Here is a 20,123-nt window from a genome sequence, read left to right as displayed (position 1 = left end):
CTTTTTGATTCTGGCCATTCTGCCTGCTGGGAGGCGATCTCTCGTTACACTTTGGATTTTTATTTCTGCAATAATGAGCCATGTTATGCATCTTGTTGTGGTGTGTATTTTTTATTTTTTTTACAGGGTTAGTACACTTTCTCCCTTGAAATTTGGCTTCTTGAAAGTCTGTGTGTTTCCATTTTTTTTTCGGTTACCTAACCCAGCTGATGTTTGAGGATACGTGTCATTAAAAGCCTCACAGGCTTCGTGAATATGAGGTGCCCTGAAGCACCGGTTGTAAAGTTGTTGTTACAGGAAATGTCCACAAGGCGGCAGCATTTCTTCGTGCCCAACTCTGGCTCCTAGGCAACCAAAAGCTTTAGGAATATTCATCTAACTGGGCTGTCAATTAGAGGGAAACCTGCCAGAGGTAACACCCAAGGGCTTGTGTGTCACTACCTCTTCCCCGTTAAGCCTCACGCACCCGAACATTTCGAACCCTTTGTAAACCACTCTGCTGGGGTTCCTGCGGTGTGGAGGTTGGGTCACTCCTGGCAAGGAGGCTGGATGTGGGAAATCCACCACCAGCAGCCGTGGAGGATAGGTCACTTTTTCAAGCTCCTGCAGCCCAGACGGTCCCCCATGGTTTGGGTGCACTTGGCTTCCTTTTAGCTCTGGAATGGCCCACCTGGATTCTTAAGTTTTGGTTCCACCCAGAAAGGAAGCGACACTACAGCTTTAAGCGGATGCATTTACAGGCACATCCTACTCACCTCTCTGCGCTCCACCTCAGTGCACCCTGGGACCCTAGGCTGCCCAGGCTGTGGGGAAATAACACCAGTGAATATCACCGAGGCCCGAGGCGAAAAGCGTACCCATTTCTTTCCTTTAGGGTTCATAGTTACTTTAATTCTTATGGTATGTTGCAGTAGAGATGATTTACAGTGTGGTGTTTGGTGTAGGTGTACAGCAAATTGATTCAGTTACACATGTAATATATCAACTGTTTTTCGGACTCCTTTTCCATACAGGTTATTGCAGAACGTTGAGTAGAGGTCCTGGTGTTGTACAGTAGTCCTTGTCGAGTGCGTGTTTTATATATATGTTTATAGGTATTTTACTGTCTATGTGTTCATGGGAACCGCCTAACTTTCATCTCCTCGCCACCTTTCTTTTTTGGTAACCCTAGGTTTATTTTGAAAGTCGGTGGGTTTGTTTCTGTTTTGTAAACTAGTTCAGTTGTGTGTATGTTTCCATTCCTCTTATAAGTGATATCATATGCTCTTGGTCCTCTTCTGCCTGCCTGAGTTCACTCAGTATTTTGGCATCCCAGGTCCATCCATGTTGCTTCCAATGGCATTATTTCATTCTTTTTCCTGGCTGAGTAACAGTCCCTTGTATACACGTAGCACCTCCTCTTTATTTATTCATCTCTCTCTGGACTAGTTGTTTGGTTTTGTGTCTTGGGAATTGTAAATAGTGTCGCAATGAACGTTGGGGTGCATGTGTCTTGTTGAATTACGGATTTCCCCGTGTCACGCACAGGAGTGGGAGAGCAGAAATATAGGGTTACATTCTCCTTAGTTTTCTGGGAACTGGGATACAGTGCTTTCTAATGGCGCTTACCAATGTACATGTCCACTCCCCGAGTGGGAAGGTTCTCTTTTCTCCACACTCACTCCCCCATCGATTGTTTGTAGACTTTTTGATTCTGGCCATTCTGCCTGCTGGGAGGCGATCTCTCGTTATACTTTGGATTTTTATTTCTGCAATAATGAGCCATGTTATGCATCTTGTCGTGGGGTGTATTTTTAATTTTCTAAACAGTGTGAGTAAACTTTCCCACTTGAAATTTGGCTGAATGAAAGTTTGTGTGTTTCGAATTTTTTTTCGGTTACCTAACCCAGCTGATTTTTGAGGACACGTGTCATTAAAAGCCCCAAATATTTTTGAATATGAGGCGCCCTGTAGCACCGGTTGTAAAGTTGTTACGGGAAACGTCCACAAGGCGGCAGCATTTCTTCATGCCCAACTCTGGTTCCTAGGCATCCAAAAGCTTTCGGAAGAGTCATCTTACTTGGCTGTGAGTTAGAGGGGAAGGTGCCATAGACAACACCCAAGGGCTTGTATGTCACTATCTCTTCCCCGTTAAGCTTCACGCCCCCCAAAATTCCAAACCCTGGCCATACCACTCTGCTGGGGTTCCTGCAGTGTGTAGCTGGGGTGACTCCTGGCAAGGAGGCTGGATGTGGGAACCCCACCACCAGCAGCCGTGGAGGCTCGGTCACTTTTTGAAGCTCCTGCCTCCTAGATGGTCCAGCATGGTTTGGGTGCACTCGGCTTCGTTTAGCTGTCGGAGGGCCCACCTGCAGCTGGAGTTTGTGGTTCCATGGAGAAGTGACAGACAGTACAGCTCTTTAGGATTCTCCTGTGTGGGCACATCCTCTCCTGCTCTCCCACCTCCACTTCAGTCCAGCTTTGGGACCCAAGTCTCCTCATGCTTAGGGTATATGAAACCAGCCTAGATCACCCAGGCTGGAGGGGTTGTAGTAGGCATTTCTTTTCTTTTTTAATTTAACATTTATGGTATGTTGGTATATAGTTGATTTTCAATGTGGTGTTTGTTGTAGGTGTACAGTAACCTGATTCATTTATACGTGTAGTTATATCTTTTTGTTATCTTTCCCATATAGGTTTTTGCAGAACGTTGAGCAGACTTACCTTCGCTGTACAGTAAGTCCTTGTTCATTATTTTTTGTATATTATTGTGTATACATTAATCTAAAAGTCCTTATTTATTTCTGCCCCTGAGCTTTCCTGTTTGGGAATCCTAAGTTTGTTTTCTAAATCTGTGAGTCTGTTGTGTAAATAAGTTCATTTGTATCATTTTTTAAGATTCTAGCTATAAGTGATATCATATGCTATTTGTCTTCCTCTGACTGACTTCACTTAGCTTATGATCATCCCTGTTCCATCCATGTTTCTTCCATTGGCATTATTTAGTTCTTGTTTACGGCTAAGAGTCCATTGCACACAGGTACCACATCTTTATCCATTCATTTATATGTGGGTATTTTGGTTGTTTTTGTCTTGGCTATTGTAAATAGTGGTGCAATCAACAGTGGGGTGCGTCTTCTTCAATCTTGGATTTCTTCGGAAATACACCCCCATGTGGAACTGCTGGCATGTAGGGTAGCTCTCTTTTTAGTTTTATAGGAATTTCGATACTGCCCTTTATAGTGGCTGTTACCAATGTACATTCCCACGAACAGTTTAGGAGGATTCTTATTTCTCCATACTGTCTGCAGCACTTAGTATTTGTGGACTTTTTGATGATGGCCATGTGACTGTAGTGAAGTGGTAGTTCCTTGTAGTTTTGACTTGCATTTCTCTAATAACTAACTAGTGATGTTGAGCATCTTTTCACATGTCTGTTGACCATCTGTATGTCTTCGTTATGAAATGTTTATGTCTTCCTATTTTTTTAATTGGGTTGTTTTTTTGTTGTTGATTTTTATAAGCTGTTTGTATATTTTGGAAATTAAGCCTTTGTCGTGAGATCATTTCCAAATATTTTCTCCCCATCTCAGGTTGTCTTTTCGTTTTGTGTATGTTTTCCTTTGCTGCGCAAACGCTTTCAAGTTTTGTTTAGGTCACATTTCTTTGCTCTTCCTTTTATTTCTATTGCTTTGGGAGACTGGCCTATGAAAACATTATGTTGTATGTCAGAGAATATTTTACCTATGTTCTCTTCTAGGAGTTCTGTAGTGTCATGTCTCATATTTAAGCCAATCATCTGAGTTTATTTTTGTGCATGGCATAAGGGAGTGTTCTAATGTTATTGATCGATCGATTTACATGCGGCTGTCCGACTTTCCCAGCACCACTTGCTGAATAGACTGTCTTTCTCCATCATATATTCTTACCTCCTCTGTCGAAAATTAATTGACCATAAGTGTGTGGGTTTTTTTCTGGGCTTTCTATTCTGTTCCATTGATCCATATGTCCATTTTGTGCCAATACCATGCTGCTTTGATTACTGTAGCTTTTTAGTGTTGTGTAACGTTTGGGAGGGTTATCCCTCCAGCTTTGTTCTTTTTCCTCAGGATTACTTTGGCAATTCTGGGTCTTTCTTTTGTCGTTTGATTGAAATTTTAGGATTATTTGTCCTAGTTTTGTGCAAAATGTCATGGGTAATTAGATAGGTATCACCAGCCTGTTTTTTTGTTTTAAAAAGCAGACACACTAATCCAAGTACTTTTAAATAATTTTATTTAAAAAGATCATCCCAACAGCACCCCCCGCCCCCCACTCCCACATCACTGCAAGTCAGTGGGGCAAATGTACACGTGGGCCCCAAGGAGACCCCAAGTGGCCTTTACAGTGCCACTCCCTGGCATGTTGTGCTTCCCAAGAGCCCTAAGAAAACCCCAAGTAGAAAAATACTTTACAAGGAATATGTTCCAATCTCAGCCAGAGAAAAATACAGCTTTTGGGGGTGGAAGGGGCATGTCCCAGGGGCTGTACCCAAAATGCATAGGCAGGCAGGACGCTCACTGGGGGACAGGTGTCAGGAGGTGTCAATTCTGGGGTGAACGATCCCCACGAGAAGACAGAGGAATATTGCATATGAGAAGGCCGGCGTGGCCAGGAGATCCACCCGCCGGGCCTGGTTGCATACGTCTGGGGGAATCGCAGAGGCCTCAGCCTGAGGAGGGCAGAACACTGTTCAGGGTCAGGATGCATCTTCCTTGGCTGCTGTCGAGCATAGCTTTCCCAAGCCCAGCGGGCAGAGATGGTTCCGCCCTGACAGGCAGGCCAGTACCTGCTCAGAGACTGTCAACCCCTTAATTGTCCAGAGGGGGTCAGACCAGAGGGGTTCACACAGCAACGAGCAGTGACCCAGGGTGAAAGCAACAGATGTCTTGACTCCCTACCGAGTCCCTTGAGTGGAAGAGCCTTTTTCAGGCCTCTAGGGGATTCAGGGGTAGAGGAGGATGAAGGTGGGAGTGGGTGCCCCCTGTTTTCCTGAGACCCTATTAGGAGCTGGGAAGGGGCAGAACAGGTCCCAAGACCTGGCTGAATCCTTTCTGCCCACCTCCATCTCAGGGGCCACAGCCCAGACCACCAGGTGGAGACCCCGGGCCCTTCTCAAAACCAAAAGGGTTTCTGGACTGCAGAAAATGAGGAAAGTGATTTTAAGGGATGCTGGTGCTTCCAGATTTCAAGTGAGAATCAACTTCCTTGAATGACCACTTTGGACACTGTCGCTGCTGGGCGTGAGAAAGAATGGCCTGTCTCCCCTGCTTGTCTGTCTGTCCGTCTCTGCTTCTCTCTCCTCCTTCACTGATTTATTTGGCTAGGAGCGCTATCATCTTACATATCCTATTTATTTCCATGGTTTTCCCATCTTCACTGTAATAGCAGCTGAATGGAACCCCCTGGGTCTTTTGTCCTGAAATGACTCCCACCCACCCTGAGGGGCCTGGGCTAAGACGGGTGTACTCATCTGGTCCAGTGGCCACACGTCCTACTAAAGCAGCAGGAGGGGCTGACAGCCCAAAGCCTGACACCAAGCTCGCCCAACGGGCCCAGAATTGCGGCCTCAAACGACAGAGGCTTCGACCAGAGTCTCAGAAATGAAAGAAATCCTCAAAGGGCCTGTGCTTCCTGGGAATCCAGACACCCCAGTTCAGAGTCTCCTAAGTGGGGATGCTGGTGAGCCCTGAACACCAGACTCTGGAGAAGGGAAGCGGCTGGCCTCCTCCCCTGAGCAGCCTCCTTCCTGGCGGGAGGCTGTCCAGATGAAGTAGCCCCCACCCTCCCCCTCAATGCTCCCCCGGGGGACGCTAACCACCTGAGCCCGCACGACACATCGCCGGGAAGCGGCACACCCCTGCCTGCGACCGCACAGGTGGGATCAGGTCCCGCTTGCTCACCTCCTGAGACAGGGCGCTCCCTCCTTCCTCACAGCCACTCAGGCCCCATAGCTCTTCTGGGAGGACGCTCCTCGCGCGGAGCTGAGCTGTCCCCGCACTAGACGCTCTTCCCAGGGGTTCTGCAGGGACTGGGGGCAGCCCCTGTACTGCCGGCTGAGCAGCCTGCCTCGATCCCTACTGGGCAGGCCCCGCACTGGGCATCTTGGAGGCCCAGCTGGAGAAAGACCTCGATATCACCGCAACTGGGCCCGGGCCCCCATTGCCGCAGACGTGGAGAAGAGAGTCTGGTCAGAGCCTGCCAGATGACAGATGGACGAGTGGGTGGCCACTTCTTCAGCCTGGCTGCAGGTGTGGGCGCCAGGATCTTCCCAGGTGTCCAGACCACGTGCTGACTTCACAGCATCCGTGGGCCTCTGGGGCCCGGTGCTCGTGGGGCCCGGCTGCTCTGGGCCAGCGGGTTGCGGCTGATGACCAGCTCCACGACATCGCCCGCCTCGGCCAGGAGCGGCACCGTCAGGCAGCAGTCAAGGTCCCGCGTGCGAACGTGGTTGACCTGCACATGCACAGCCATGGGGCAGATGGCGTCAGCTCAGTCTGGGCTGAAGTGGGTGAGAATTTCTTCAAATACAGACCCTGCCCAGCCCAGACGCAGGGTGGATCTGACCGCTCACACAGAGGACGGCGCTCATTTCAGTCTCTCCACCCCTCCATGCATCCGTCACCCTCCAGCGCCTGCTTGTCTCCGTTTTTCTTTCTCATCCGAAAAATCTAATTTTATTCATTTTTTTAAAATGTCTTTTTATTGTGGTAAGTCACATAATGTAAAACATACTATTTTAACCATATTTAACTGTACAGTTCAGTGGCACTACGTACATTCACATTGTTATGCAACGCTCACCATCATCCATCTCCTGAATTTTTCACCTTCCTACACTGAAACGCTGTCCCCATTAAACACTAACTCCCCATTCCCCCCCAACCACTGGCCCCTGGTATCTACCAGTGTACTTTCTGACTATATGAATTTGGCTATTCTAGGTACCTCATATAAGTGGAGCCAAACAGTATTTGTTTGCACCTCCTGTATATTGGAATGCATTTTTAACTTAATATATGTCCTGCAAACAGACTGGACCTTTTTTTTCCCCCATGCTATACAGTAGGCCCTCACCAGCCATCTACTTCATATATAGTAGTGTACATCCATCAATCCCAATCTCCCAATCCATCCCACCCCCCTCCCCACTTGGTGTCCATATGTATGTTTTATACATCTGTGTCTCTATTTCTGTTCTGCAAATAGGTTCATCTCTACCTTTTTTCTAAATTCCACATATATGTGTTAATATACAATATTTGTTTTTTCCTTTCTGACTTACTTCACTCTATATGACAGTGTCTAGGAATAAACCTACTAAGGAGGCAAAAGACCTGTACTCAGAAAACTATAAGGCACTGATGAAAGAAATCAAAGACGACACAAACATATGGAGAGATATACCATGTTCTTGGATTGAAAGAATCAATATTGTGAAAATGACTATACTACCCAAAGCAATCTCCAGATTCAGTGCAATTCCTATCAAATTACCAATAGCATTTTTCACAGAATTAGAACAAAAAATTTTACAACTTGAATGGAAACACAAAAGACCACAAATAGCCAAAGCAATCTTGAGAAAGAAAAATGGAGCTGAAGGAATCAGGCTCCCTGACTTCAGACTATACTATAAAGCTACAACAATCAAGACAGTATGGTACTGGCACAAAAACAGAAAAATAGATCAATGGAACAGGATAGAAAGCCCAGAGATAAACCCATGCACCTATGGTGACCTAATCTATGACAAAGGGGGCAAGAATATACAATGGAGAAAAGACAGCCTCTCCAATAAGTGGTGCTGGGAAAACTGGACAGCTACATGTAAAAGAATGAAATTAGAACACTCCCTAAAACCATACACAAAAATAAACTCCAAATGGATTAAGGACCCAAATGTAAGGCTGGACACTATAAAACTCTTAGAGGAAAACATAGGAAGAACACTCTTTGACCTAAATCACAGGAAGATCTTTTTTGATTCACCTCCTAGAGTAATGAAAATAAAAACAAAAATAAACAAATGGGACCTAATGAAACTTAAAAGCTTTTGCACAGCAAAGGAAACCATAAACAAGATGAAAAGACAACCCTCAGATTGGGAGAAAACATTTGCAAACGAATCAATGGACAAAGGATTAATCTCCAAAATATATAAACAGCTCATGCAGCTCAATATTAAAAAAACAAACAACCCAATCCAAAAATGGGCAGAAGACCTAAATAGACATTTCTCCAAAGAAGACATACAGATGGCCAAGAAGCACATGAAAATCTGCTCAACCTCACTAATTATTAGAGAAATGCAAATCAAAACTACAATGAGGTATCACCTCACACCAGTTAGAATGGGCATCATCAGAAAATCTACAAACAAGAAATGCCAGAGAGGGTGTGGAGAAAAGGGAACCCTCTTACACTGTTGGTGGGAATGTAAATTGACACAGCCACTATGGGGAACAGTATGGAGGTTCCTTAAAAAACTAAAAATAGAATTACCATATGACCCAGCAATCCCACTACTGGGCATATACCCAGAGAAAACCATAATTCAAAAAGACACATGCACCCCAATGTTCATTGCAGCACTATTTACAATAGCCAGGTCATGGAAGCAACGTAAATGCCCATCGACAGACAAATGGATAAAGAAGATGTGGTACATATATACAATGGAATATTACTCAGCCATAAAAAGGAACGAAATTGTGCCATTTGCAGAGACATGGATGGACCTAGAGACTGTCTCCATTTTTTAACATCACAAGCAGACCACACGCTGAGCCTCCTGCCTAGAATGTGGGGCATGGGAAAGGGTGTGCCAGGGACGCCCCACAGCTTCTATCTGCCCACTCACATTTCCCAGGCTCCCTTGCTGTGAGATCACATGACTTAGTTGCCATGGAGTCCGAGGCATTTACTAGAGGGTGGAGCCTCCACCAGTGCAGGTGGAGCAAGGCCCACACTGGCCCACAGTGGACATATTGTATAAGTGATAAATAAATGTTCATGTGTATTAAACCACTGAGATTTGGGATTGTTTGTTCCTGCAGCATAACTTAGCCTAACCTCACCAATACAACTGTGTTGTCATTCCCTTCTCTCAGATGAGAAACCTGGGGCTCAGGGCTTCCCTGGTGGTGCAGTGGTTAAGAATCTGCCTGCCAATGCAGGGGACACGGGTTTGAGCCCTGGTCCGGGAATATCCCACATGCCATGGAGCAGCTAAGCCCGTGTGCCACAACTACTGAGCCTGCGCTCTAGAGCCCGCGAGCCACAACTACTGAAGCCCGCGCACCTGGAGCCCGTGCTCCGCAACAAGAGAAGCCACTGCAATGAGAAGCCCGTGCACCACAATGAAGAGCAGCTCCAGCTCACCGCAACTAGAGAAGGCCCATGCACAGCAATGCAGACTCATCACAGCCATAAATAAATAAATAAATAAATAAAATCTATAAAAAAATAAAAAATAAAGGATTATTTAAAAATAAAAAAGAAACCTGGGGCTCAGAGAGGGGAGGCAACCTGCTCAAGGCCACTCAGCCAAGGTAGAAGTCGGGCTTTCTCCCCACTCTGGGGCTAGAAAAGGCCACTCCATCAACAGTGCCACCACCCAGCATTACCTGGAGGACCCTGTCAAAGGGCCGGAGACCCCCACGTTGAGCTGGCCCATCAGGGCGCACAGTGTGGACATAGACGCCCTTCTCCAGGAGGCCATCTGAGACACTAAAACCAAAGTCACTCCGTACAGGGTCCTTGTGCAGTGTCACCTGGGAACAGGAGGAGGAGGAGACCTCTGGAGCCCCGATCTTTCCCCCTAGCCTCCCAAAGTTGCCTAAGCCCCTTGGTCTGGCATCTGATGCCTCCGGGACCCAGCCCTAGCCCACCTGGCTGCTCTTCCACATGTGTTACTACCTTGGCATCGTGCCCAAGCCCTGGCTTCTGGAGCACCCCCTCCCCTCCACCTCCGCTGACCCTCCATCTACAGCACTCAGTCACAGTGGAAGCTGTAGGAAAAGGAGTTCCTTTTAGTTCTTTTTCAATCTTCCTGCTTCCATTCCAGGAGAAAGTCTCAGTGGGATGGCCATGTGTTTTCACCACCCTTTGACACTTCCCATCTCCCCGTCCACCAAAGAGCTGGCTTCAGGCTCAGAGCCTTCTGAAGGCTATTATGGGCCGAGAGCTCTTTTTTCTCTTCTGTGTTTTGTTTTCCTAGACAGTAGCCTATAGATGACAAAAATGCTGGCCTCTCATTTAAGGTACTGATATGCACGCACACATACGTATATATACACACATATTATAAGCCTTTATATGATACACGCACACGATAACTTAAGTGGGGAAAAAGTGAGTCTACTTAAAGTATCACGTGTGTGTGTGTATCGCCCAAAAGGCAGGAGTTTTGGAAAACTCTACCTTCTACAAAATCTGTGTTTTATTGATGGAGGAGAATGAAGCCCAGGGAGGAGCGGGGCCCATCTGGAGCTATGGCGAATACCCACAGCATCAGGACGTGCATCCAGGCCTCCTGTGCTCCCCCAGCACCCACCTTGTGCATCTCCAAGGGTGTCGGCAGCAGCACCTCCTGCATTTCTTCTGGGGAAGCTCGTATCTCCTGGTTCCTCCTCCAGGGCCGGTGGCCAGGCCTGCCCTCGAGGGCCACGTTCTGCACGGTGCCTGTCATGATGGATGCCTGTAGGGACACAGCTCTTCACTCAGATGCTTCCCGCTCTGTGTGCGGTCAACATCTATGGACACCTACTGTGTGCCAGCCTTCAAGGTCACAATGGTGAACAGAATAGATGAGGTCCCTGCCTAGGGGACCTAGGGGACCTAGCCTAGGGCTCTCAGCCCAATGATAAGCAATCAAAATAATAATCAATGGCACTGAATTATTAGCATTTATACTGCGTTGGACTCAGTTCCAAGCACTTTATACACAGAACTCATTTTATGCTCTACAATATTATGAGCCAGGCAAATAACATTCCCCCCCACCCATTTTACAGATGAGGAAACTGAGGCTTAGAAAGATTAAGATTTGAACTCAGAGTCTGGCTCCAGGGTCGAGGGTCTTAACCACTCTGCTAACTTGCTAGTCACAAAAATAAAGAAGATGGAATTACACATGGCAGTAAATGTCACAGAGGCCAGGGTACACAGAATGTGAGAGGCTGGGACAGTGAACCTGGTCAGTGTGAGGGATCAGGGAAGCTTCCGGAGCCGAGATCTGAAAGATGAGCAAGAAATGGGGAGGAAGGAGAGTCCCCGGCAGGAAGAGAGAAGAGCATGTGCAAAACCCCAGCGATGGATAGATGTGGACAGAGGCCCTGCATTTGAGAGGGTGCACAGGATGGGGCTGGGAGGGCAGAGGCTTAACCCTGCAGCACGTCCTCGGTGGCAGTGCTGGGGCCCCAGGGCAGTGGTTGGTGCCACGGAATGGGGAGAAGACACAGTTAGGGGCAAGCGGGACTGTCAGTGGCCAGCTAGAACAGGGGCAGATGACATGGCGTAGAGAGCGGTGACACAGGACGCCTGGGAAGAGAGACAGACAGACGGAGAGACAGGCGGGGGTGGGGGAGATCCATGGTGCAGCTCTAGAGGACAGTATTAGGAATTGAATAGACCATAAAAGTACAACTTAAAGCCTGTGGGAGGCAGGTAAGTGCTTACAGGTAAATTCCTACCTTTAAATGCACGATGTTAGGGAGCAAGAAAGACTGAAGACTAAGGAGTTAAGAAACCAGGAAAAGTATCAGGATTTAAACACAAATAAAGTAGAAGGAAAGGAATATCGAAGCTAGACATAAGAAAGAGTAAGATAGGAAACAATGAAACATGAGACATAGTTAACAAAAACAAAACTTGGTTCTTTGATGAGCCTAGTAATTGGCAAGGCTGATAGAGGAAAAAAAAGGCTCAATCAATAATTTTAGGAACAAAAATAGGGCAAAAGCACAGATAAACAGAGTGTAAATTACCGCTCTCAGAATATGAAGGAGCTTCAGAACTGACCCAGTGAGATCCTCCCTAGGTCTCCCCAGGCAGCCTTTTCCATCGTGGGCAAGGCTGACCTCACAGAAAGCCGCATTCACCTCTCGGCCTCTCATGTCCCATGCTGTTACTGATGTTGACATCCACAAGCTTCCACTGGGCATGCTAACGACATGCACACACAGACACCAAAACTGCCCTTATACATCCAAATGTGCACACTGACACACGTGTTCTGACAATACTCAGCACTGTGCATGCATGAGCGTGCTCACCTGCATGCACACACACATGCTCCCAGTGCGCACACACACGTTTTATGCCAAACATGCTCACATGTGCACACACCCCAATTAACGTGCCACGCCACGGTGCTCTCAGTCACACTTGCACACGGGTCCATCCACAGTCTGTATGCATGTGAAGGCACCTTTACACGGAGGGTGCCAGGAGAGTACCCTTGTACGCGTTACACAAGAGCACAATGCCATCAATGTGCCACCTCCCACAGGGGCCTGGTTGGGGGGCAGGGCGTACCTCCAGCTCCCTCAGCAGCTCCGACTGACCACATGACTCCAGGTCTTCGAGGGCTTCCCCGAACATGCGCCAGAAGCCCTCCTCGCAGGCGGGGCCAGGGGTGGGGCTGTAACGTAGGAACCAGAGAGCGTCAGCTCCTGGCGGGCGGGCTGGGGCCTGAGGAGTCTTCGGGCCCTGGGGCCCTGCGTTGGGCTCAAGGGGCCATTGGGTGGGCGGGTGGGCAGGAAGGCAGGCGTCCTCGGTGGCAGTGCTGGGGCCCCGGGGCGGTGGTTGGTGACACGGAATGGGGGGAAGACGCAGTTAGGGGCAACCAGGACTGTCGATGGCCAGCTAGAACAGGGGCAGATGAGACGGGGTGGAGAGCGGTGACACAGGACGCCTGGGAAGAGAGACAGACGGACAGACAGACAGACAGACAGGAGATCCATGGTGCAGCCCCAGAGGACAACCCCAGGCCCCACCCAGACACAAGGCATTGCAGGACAGCGACAGGGACAGAGCTGGAGCTGGCGAGGACACAGATGGATGGAGACGATGGAGTATTAGGGCTGGGGAAAGGGCTGCGCCACCCTATAACTTCCATCACAGGAGGTATGGCCCGTTATCAGCTCTAAAATCGGGTCTCATCAGAACGGTAACAAGCCACGTTTTCATGCTTCACCGTTTACAAAGCCCTTTGCTGTCTACAAAGCCCTGGACGTTATCAAGTGTGCTGTGGTGTGCAAAGCACTCTCACGAAGGCACGCAGGCTTTCCCCTGAAAGGGAGCCTCCAGGACAGTGATGCAAATTAGGTGCCTCCTTCCCTTCCCATTTCAGAGACGAGAAGACTGAGACTGAAGGCCATTTGCTCCAATCAAGTCAGTTCTACAAATGTTCTGAGCCAGGCCCTCTCCTGGGCCCAGGGCTGTGGAGGTGAATAAGGTGAAGGACCTGTTCTTAAGGAGCTGAGGGTCACTCATGGAGTGCATGGGAGCAGCTACTGGATGCCTGGCTGAGCTATAGGGCTGCCAAGTAGAAGACACGACAGCCAGGTGACTAACAGGTAGGCCCGAGGTGGCCAGCGCCACCAGGAGGCTCACGTGAGCAGCTGTGGGTGCCAGCAGAGGGAGGGAGGATCAGGGAAGCCTCCCCGAGGCAGGGGAGTCTGAGGCTGGTCTAAAGGACGAGTAGGCATCGGCCAGGAGAGGGGAGGGGAGAGCATTCTAGGCAGAAGGAACTGCCCGACCAAAGCAGAGCCGTGGGAAGCTGGTGGCTGGGGCCGCACGAGAAGCAGCATTTCTCCACCGGGTGTGCTCCCCGCAGGAGCGTCTGAATTCACTACAGAACCCACCATGTCCCCAGCCCAGGGCTGGCGCTCGTGACCATGACCCGAGGGCCCCTGCAGGAGGCCATCACCATCTGGGCCAAGTCGGGAGGGTGTGGGTCCGGGCCCTCAGTGTCTGGGAACAGCTGATCACCAGGCGTGGGGAGGGCCGGCCAGGCTGCCTCTCCAGCCTCACCCCTTTGCCCCTGCTGTGCCCTCCGGCCGGCGTGCCCGTCCCCCGCCTCGGCCTTCTGAGATGGCCCTCACCCCTTTGCCCCTGCTGTGCCCTCCGGCCGGCGTGCCCTTCCCCCGCCTCGGCCTTCTGAGATGGCTCTGCTCCACACCTCCTCTCCTCTCCCAGGAGGTGCCCTCCTGAGGCCAGACAAGACTTGCCCGTCGCCCCCACCGCCTTGGCACAGGGACCGGCTCCCCGCGCCCGTCCTAGCCAAGAGGGCGAGCCCATCTCCCTCGTGGAGTCCCCGCCACAGACCTAGCTGCTGGCTCCCAGTCCTCCTCCTCCTCCTCCTCGGGGAAGCTCTCGTCGGCAGGGGCTGGGGTGTAGCTCGTCCTCCGGGGCTCGGTGGGTGGGGGACTGCTTCTCAGCCGGCTGCACCGCCACTCCTGGGGGGTCACGCCCCGGGCTGCCGCCTGCGGAGTGTAGGAACCTGGCAGGTGGACAGAGGGGGCGCCTATAACCTCTCTGTGCCCTCAGCTTGCCCTCCTTCCTGCCCCATCTCTAGCTGTGCTGGGTGGCCCAGGAGAGCTCTTTGCCCTCTCTGGGCCTGCCTGACTACCCAGAGTCCCCTGAGGACCCCTGCCACCCGGACCCCCTGGATCTCCTGATCAACAGCAGAGTTAATGCTGGGGCTCCAGGATCCTGTCCCAGCTCCACGGGGCTCGGCTTGGCCGACCCCTGCCTGAGACGGAGGTCCACTATGTTAACCATCCCCTTCTCCCTGCCACGGGGAGCTCTGAAGGTCTTGCCCCAGGGGGTGATGCTGAGAGATGCTGACCCAGTTCTGGAGATGGAGAAGCTGAGACCGAGATCGGGCAGATATCCAGTGAGTGAGGACCAGGGCCGAGGGCCACCTGAGGCTACCTAGAGGCCTCACTCCACTACTCCCTGAGCTGGGCCTTGGGGAGTCCCTGTGGTTCGGGGTCACAGAGGCCAGAAGGCCAGCCACCAGATTCAGATGCCCCCCAAGGGCACCCATGGGTCTCAACACGCATAGGCAGGGGAGCTTGTGTCCTTGGGGGCGCCCTGGGGGTGTCCACCCAAGAGGGCCTCACAGGATGGGGTGGGAGGGGGCTTTCTGCCTTCCTGTCTTCGATGGGATGCAGTCAACACCGAGCACTTGCTGTGTGCTGGCCGTCGGGCTGGGAATGAAGGAGGCAGAAGTAAGACCACTTGGTCCCAGGCCTCACGCGGGGGATCTGAATGGGCAGCTGTAGTGCTGTGGATGCCAATCAAAGCCCGGGAAGGCCTGCAGTCCACACTCTCAGGAGTGAGGCGCCCTCAGAATGGCTAATGGGGCCCAATCAGGTCTGCCTTCAGCAAGTGTCCCTAAAGGATGGGGCTAGCAGAAGGGGAGCAAGAAGGGTTAGGCCGAGGGAACAGCCCCTACAAAGGCCCACGGAGAACACGGTGCTTGTCCAGGGGCCCGAGGTGTTACCTGGGCCCCCAAAGCCACCCTCAGTGGCCAAGCTGCCCCAGGACTCCACTGCGCTGTCCACACTGGGCACAGTGGATGAGGATCGGGCTGCCAGCAGGCCGCCTTTCAGCGCCTCTGGCGGGTCCTCATCTGCATCGCTGGCTTCGCTGAGGCTGCCCGATTTGCGGGGTAGGAGGGGGCCTGGGAGGAAAAGCGGGTGTCACTGCCACTGGCTTCTGACCTTGGAGACAGAGGTGCTCAACCAGCCTCAGTTTCCCCACTTCAGCCTGGTTTGGGAACTCACAGGCCCTGGGCTCCCTGAGCCTCCTGCTGGGCAAGCTGACAGGTGAGATGGGAGGCACGCCAATAGGCAAACCCGTTTCAGAGATGTGAAAACTGAGGCTCAGAAAGGCTGCACAGCATGCCCAAGGTCACATGGGGAGCAACAGTGGAGCCCAGATTAGAAGGAAGGCTCTAAAGCTCAGGCTCCATCCACTCCCTACCAAAGCACGGGGGACAAATTCAGGGGAAACTGAGGAATGTATGAGTGATGGCCACAAGGCAAAACAAGCAGGCACCTCAAGAGGCAGGAGGTGATGAAGAGCATGGTTCAGGCCCAGAGGGCCCCACACTGGCTGTATGACCTCGGGCCCATCGCTCCCATCACTCTGAGCCTTGTCTCCTCTGTCTCCACTGTCCCAGGTACCCTCCCACCTCCACGGGGTGAGCAACAATTCAGTGAGGTTGGGCCTCACAAAGCTTGGCACAGAGGCTGAGGGATCTCTCTTCCTAAATGGGCTGGATGGCGCCCAGGTGTGGGGTGAGGCTCACGGTCTAGCTGCTTCTTGATCTTCAGGGTGACGGTCTCACCAGCCACCTGCAAGAGGTGGATGGCCTCACTCAGTGGCCGGCCCTTGAGGCTAACACTGTTGATGGCCAGGATACGGTCCCCAATGTGGATAGCGCCAGTCCTGGGGAGGGGGCACAGGGTAGAGGATGGAAGTTAGACAGGGCCTTGAAGTGGGGGTCTGCCCTTGGGGAACTCAGGAACCCCAAAGCACAAGCCCGGCTGACCCCAGTTAAACCCACCTGTGGGGGGAAAAAAAAAGCAAGTGTGATTGTATTAATAGAAGTATGAAGTCTAGCATCTGGGAGGGGATTTTCCTGCTCGACTCTAAAAGTTAGGTTCTGGAACCAGCATCCAGCATGAGTTTTGAGGATGGTTTGAATGCCACATACTAGCTGACAAATGCCATGTGGTCTTAGGCCAGTTCCTTAACTTCCCTGAGTCTCAGTTCTTTCATCTGTAAAGTAAGGGTGATAATACTTATTTTATAATTGAAGGATGGATGGGTGGAATGAATTCACATTTCCCTCCAGCTGAAATCCATGTGTAGCCTTTCCCTCTCCCTGGGCCTCAGTTTCCCCACCTAGAGAATGAGCCTAATCCCCAGGGTCCAGCTGACTTCACAAAGGAGTATGGGGGCGCTGAAGAGGCCAAGCAGAAGCAGTGTACTAACCCAGTGGTTTTCTACCTAGATACTATTAGAATTACCTAAGGAGCTTTGTAAAAAGTGCGGATGCCCGGCCCCTCCCCCTGACCAATGAAAGTACCTCTGGGAGCGGGGCCAGGGAAGGTGATTCTGAGCAGCCGCCAGGGCTGAGGGTGGGGAGGGGGGTTGCAGCAGGTGCTGAGAATGCACCTGACCTGGGTGGGGGAGAAGGAAGCAGAGGACTGGAGTGGGGGGTCCTTAAACTCTAAATGTGGATTTTGCCCCCAGGTGGGAGCTCATGGAGGGTCAAGCCCCTCCACGCCCAGCATTGCCCAGCAAGCTCCCCGAGGGCCTGGGGGAGTGACTGAGTCAGAATATGGTGGATTTGGGGAGGAAGGCCAGAGCTGTGCCGTCCAGTACGATGGCCACCAGCCACATGTGGCTACTGGGCTCCTGAATTGTGGCTGGCCTGAAAGGAGACGTGCTGGAGGTGTAAAATACACACCAGATTCTGAAGACATAATACGAAAGAAGAATGTAAAATACTCTGTCAATAATTTTTATATTGATGACGTGTTGAAATAAATATTTAAGATCTAAAAAATTTCTTTTTACTTTTCTAATGTGGCTGCTAAAAAGTTTATAAATAAATTTGTGGCTCACATTATACTTCAGTTAGACAGTGCTAACCTAGATCAGCCAGGCAAAGGCAGACAGGTTGTCTATTGTGCCCCGTAGGGCTGGCACACAGTAGGTACCCAGAAAATGCCAGAGTGGATGAAGACATTTGAGGTCAGAACCGGTCCCACTGGCCTCTGCAGTCTGCTAGACACCCAGCAGGGGGCGATCCAGGAGCACAGACGCCAACAGGTTGACACCTCAGCCCCAGAATACCTCCCATCCTCCTGCACCACCCCACCATGGTTTGGCCCCTTGTGCTGCGTCCTCCTCCAAGGGCCCATTCTGCCCGCCAGGCTGGGCAAGGCTTCCCTTTTACAGAAAGCTCTTCTCAGTGCCTGGAGCTCACTGCAAAGCTGTCCAGAGAAAGCCTGTCTCACCCACACTGGGGTTGCCTCCATGTGACCCCCGTGGGGACCAGTTCCACTTCTGGGCCAAGATCCACCTGCTTCCCCCTCCAAACTGGACAGCCTGGACACCCCTCTTCTCACATCTCTCCATTCTGCCACAATTTCAGGAAAGCTTTCCTAGGGGAGAGGATAGCAGGGACCCCTGTCCCAATGCCTCAAGAGAGGTGCCAGGCTGTGCTGGGACCCAGGTACCAGGGACATGGCTCCTGTACTATGAAGGCACATAGCAGGTGCTCCAAAAAGACTCACATGCTGACTTTCCAGAAATGGGGTGGTCTCCAGGTTTGGGGGAGAAGAGGGATGAGCATACATTTACCCAGCACTTACCTGAAGTCAGGAGGTCTGCCAGGGGCTGGCCCGCATCTGAGGAACTGAGGCTCAGAGAGGGATGGGACAGGCCCCGTGTCACCCAGGCCATCGATGTTGGAACAAAGGTAAGATCCAGTCTGGCTGATCCCAAAGCCCAGCTCCTGTCCCATGGGGTCCCTGGGCTCACCTGTGTGTCCCCACAGAGCCCCGGCTCACCTCTCAGCCAAGCCACGCTTGGTGAGTCCCGAGATGACAATGGGATCGAAAGGCTCCTCTGTGCCTGAGATCGTGATGCCCAGGGGGCCCCCGTAGCGTTTCAACTCCACCGTGTAGCTGATGGCACCCGTGGTCTCCTGTTCATCTGCAGGGGGGGTAAGCATCAGGGCTGGGGGACACCCATCAGGGGTAGGCCGTAGGAATGGGCACTCCCAGAGCCCTGCCAAGCTTTAATGCACTTACACTCATCATACTCATCCATTAATTCACCCATTCCCTCAGCCATTAGTTCAACCATTCTCTCAGATTTAATTCAGTCATTCCCTCAGCCATTAATTCACCTATATCCCTCTGCCATTAATACACCCATTGCCTGAGCTATTAGTTCACCCATTCCATTATGCCAATAATACACCCATTCCGTCACCCATTAATTCATTCATTTCCTAAGCCACTAACAAACCCATTCCCTCAGCCAATAGTTCACTCTTTCCTTCATGCCATTAATACACACATTCCCTTAGCCTTAATACACACATTCTCTCAGCCATTACTTCACCTATTTCTTCACCATTAAGCCTCCATTTCCTCTTACATTAAATCACTGATTCCCTCATCCAACAATACACCCACATTCCCTCAGCCATTAATATACCCATTCCCTCAGACATTAATTCACCCATTCCCTCAGGCATTAATTTACCCATTCCCTCATCCATTAATTGACCCATTCCCGCATGCCATTAATAGATGCACTCCCTCAGCCATTAAATCACCTAATCCCTCAGCTATTAACACACTCATTCCCTCATGCCATTGATTCACTCATTCACTCACCTATTAATATACACATTTCCACATCTATTACTTCACACACTCTCTCCCATTAATTCACCTATTTCCTCGGCCATTAATACACCCATTTCCTCATACTGTTAATTCACCCATTTCCCTCAGCTCTAATACACATATTGCATAGTCATTAATTCACTCCTTCCCTCAGCCATTAATTCATCCATTCCCACAGGCATCAATACACCCATTCCATCATGCCATTAATACAACCATTCCCTCAATCATTAGTTCACCCATTCACTCATGCTAATAACGCATCCAATCCCAAAGGCACTATCATACCCATTACCACAGCCATTAGTTCACCCATTCCTTCATGGATTTAATACACCAATTCCCTCAGCCATTAATTCATCCATTCCCTCAGCTATTGATTCTCCATTCTCTCAGCCATCAATTCACCCATTCCATCACCCATTAATTCCCCCATTCCCCCAGCCATTAATTTACTCATTTCATCAGCCATTAATTCACCCATCAACCAGGCATAATACACTAATTCCCTCATGGCATTAATACACCCATTCCCTCAGCGATTAGTTCACACATTCATTCATGCCATTAATAGACCCATTCCCTCAGCCATAGTTCATCCATTCCCTCAGCCATTCATTCAGTCATTCACTCTGCAATTAATTCACCTCTTCC

At 50.5% G+C, this 20,123-nt stretch overlaps 1 protein-coding gene across 6 annotated transcripts in view; it reads right to left on the bottom strand.

Annotated features, from left to right (window-relative positions):
* Nucleotides 1-4,317: 4,317 nt before the first annotated feature.
* The window catches only part of GRIP2 (glutamate receptor interacting protein 2), a 51,601-nt gene continuing 35,795 nt past the window's right edge, over nt 4,318-20,123 (bottom strand). For 3 of the 6 annotated variants that reach the window (XM_059940451.1, XM_059940453.1, XM_059940452.1), the window contains 8 exons: nt 18,621-18,765; nt 16,346-16,485; nt 15,536-15,715; nt 14,353-14,527; nt 12,559-12,664; nt 10,577-10,720; nt 9,648-9,794; nt 4,318-6,474 (listed from right to left, as the gene is read on the bottom strand). In XM_059940451.1, coding sequence (XP_059796434.1) covers nt 6,316-6,474; nt 9,648-9,794; nt 10,577-10,720; nt 12,559-12,664; nt 14,353-14,527; nt 15,536-15,715; nt 16,346-16,485; nt 18,621-18,765 — 1,196 coding nt within the window. In that variant the 3' untranslated portion in view covers nt 4,318-6,315. The other 3 variants (XM_059940454.1, XM_059940456.1, XM_059940455.1) reach the window with 3 other exon arrangements.

This window comes from Balaenoptera ricei, chromosome 11 (genome assembly GCF_028023285.1).
Source record: "Balaenoptera ricei isolate mBalRic1 chromosome 11, mBalRic1.hap2, whole genome shotgun sequence".
Classification (NCBI taxonomy): domain Eukaryota; kingdom Metazoa; phylum Chordata; class Mammalia; order Artiodactyla; family Balaenopteridae; genus Balaenoptera; species Balaenoptera ricei.
Note: the sequence above shows the minus strand (reverse complement) of the source record. Positions and strands in the feature narration are given on the sequence as shown.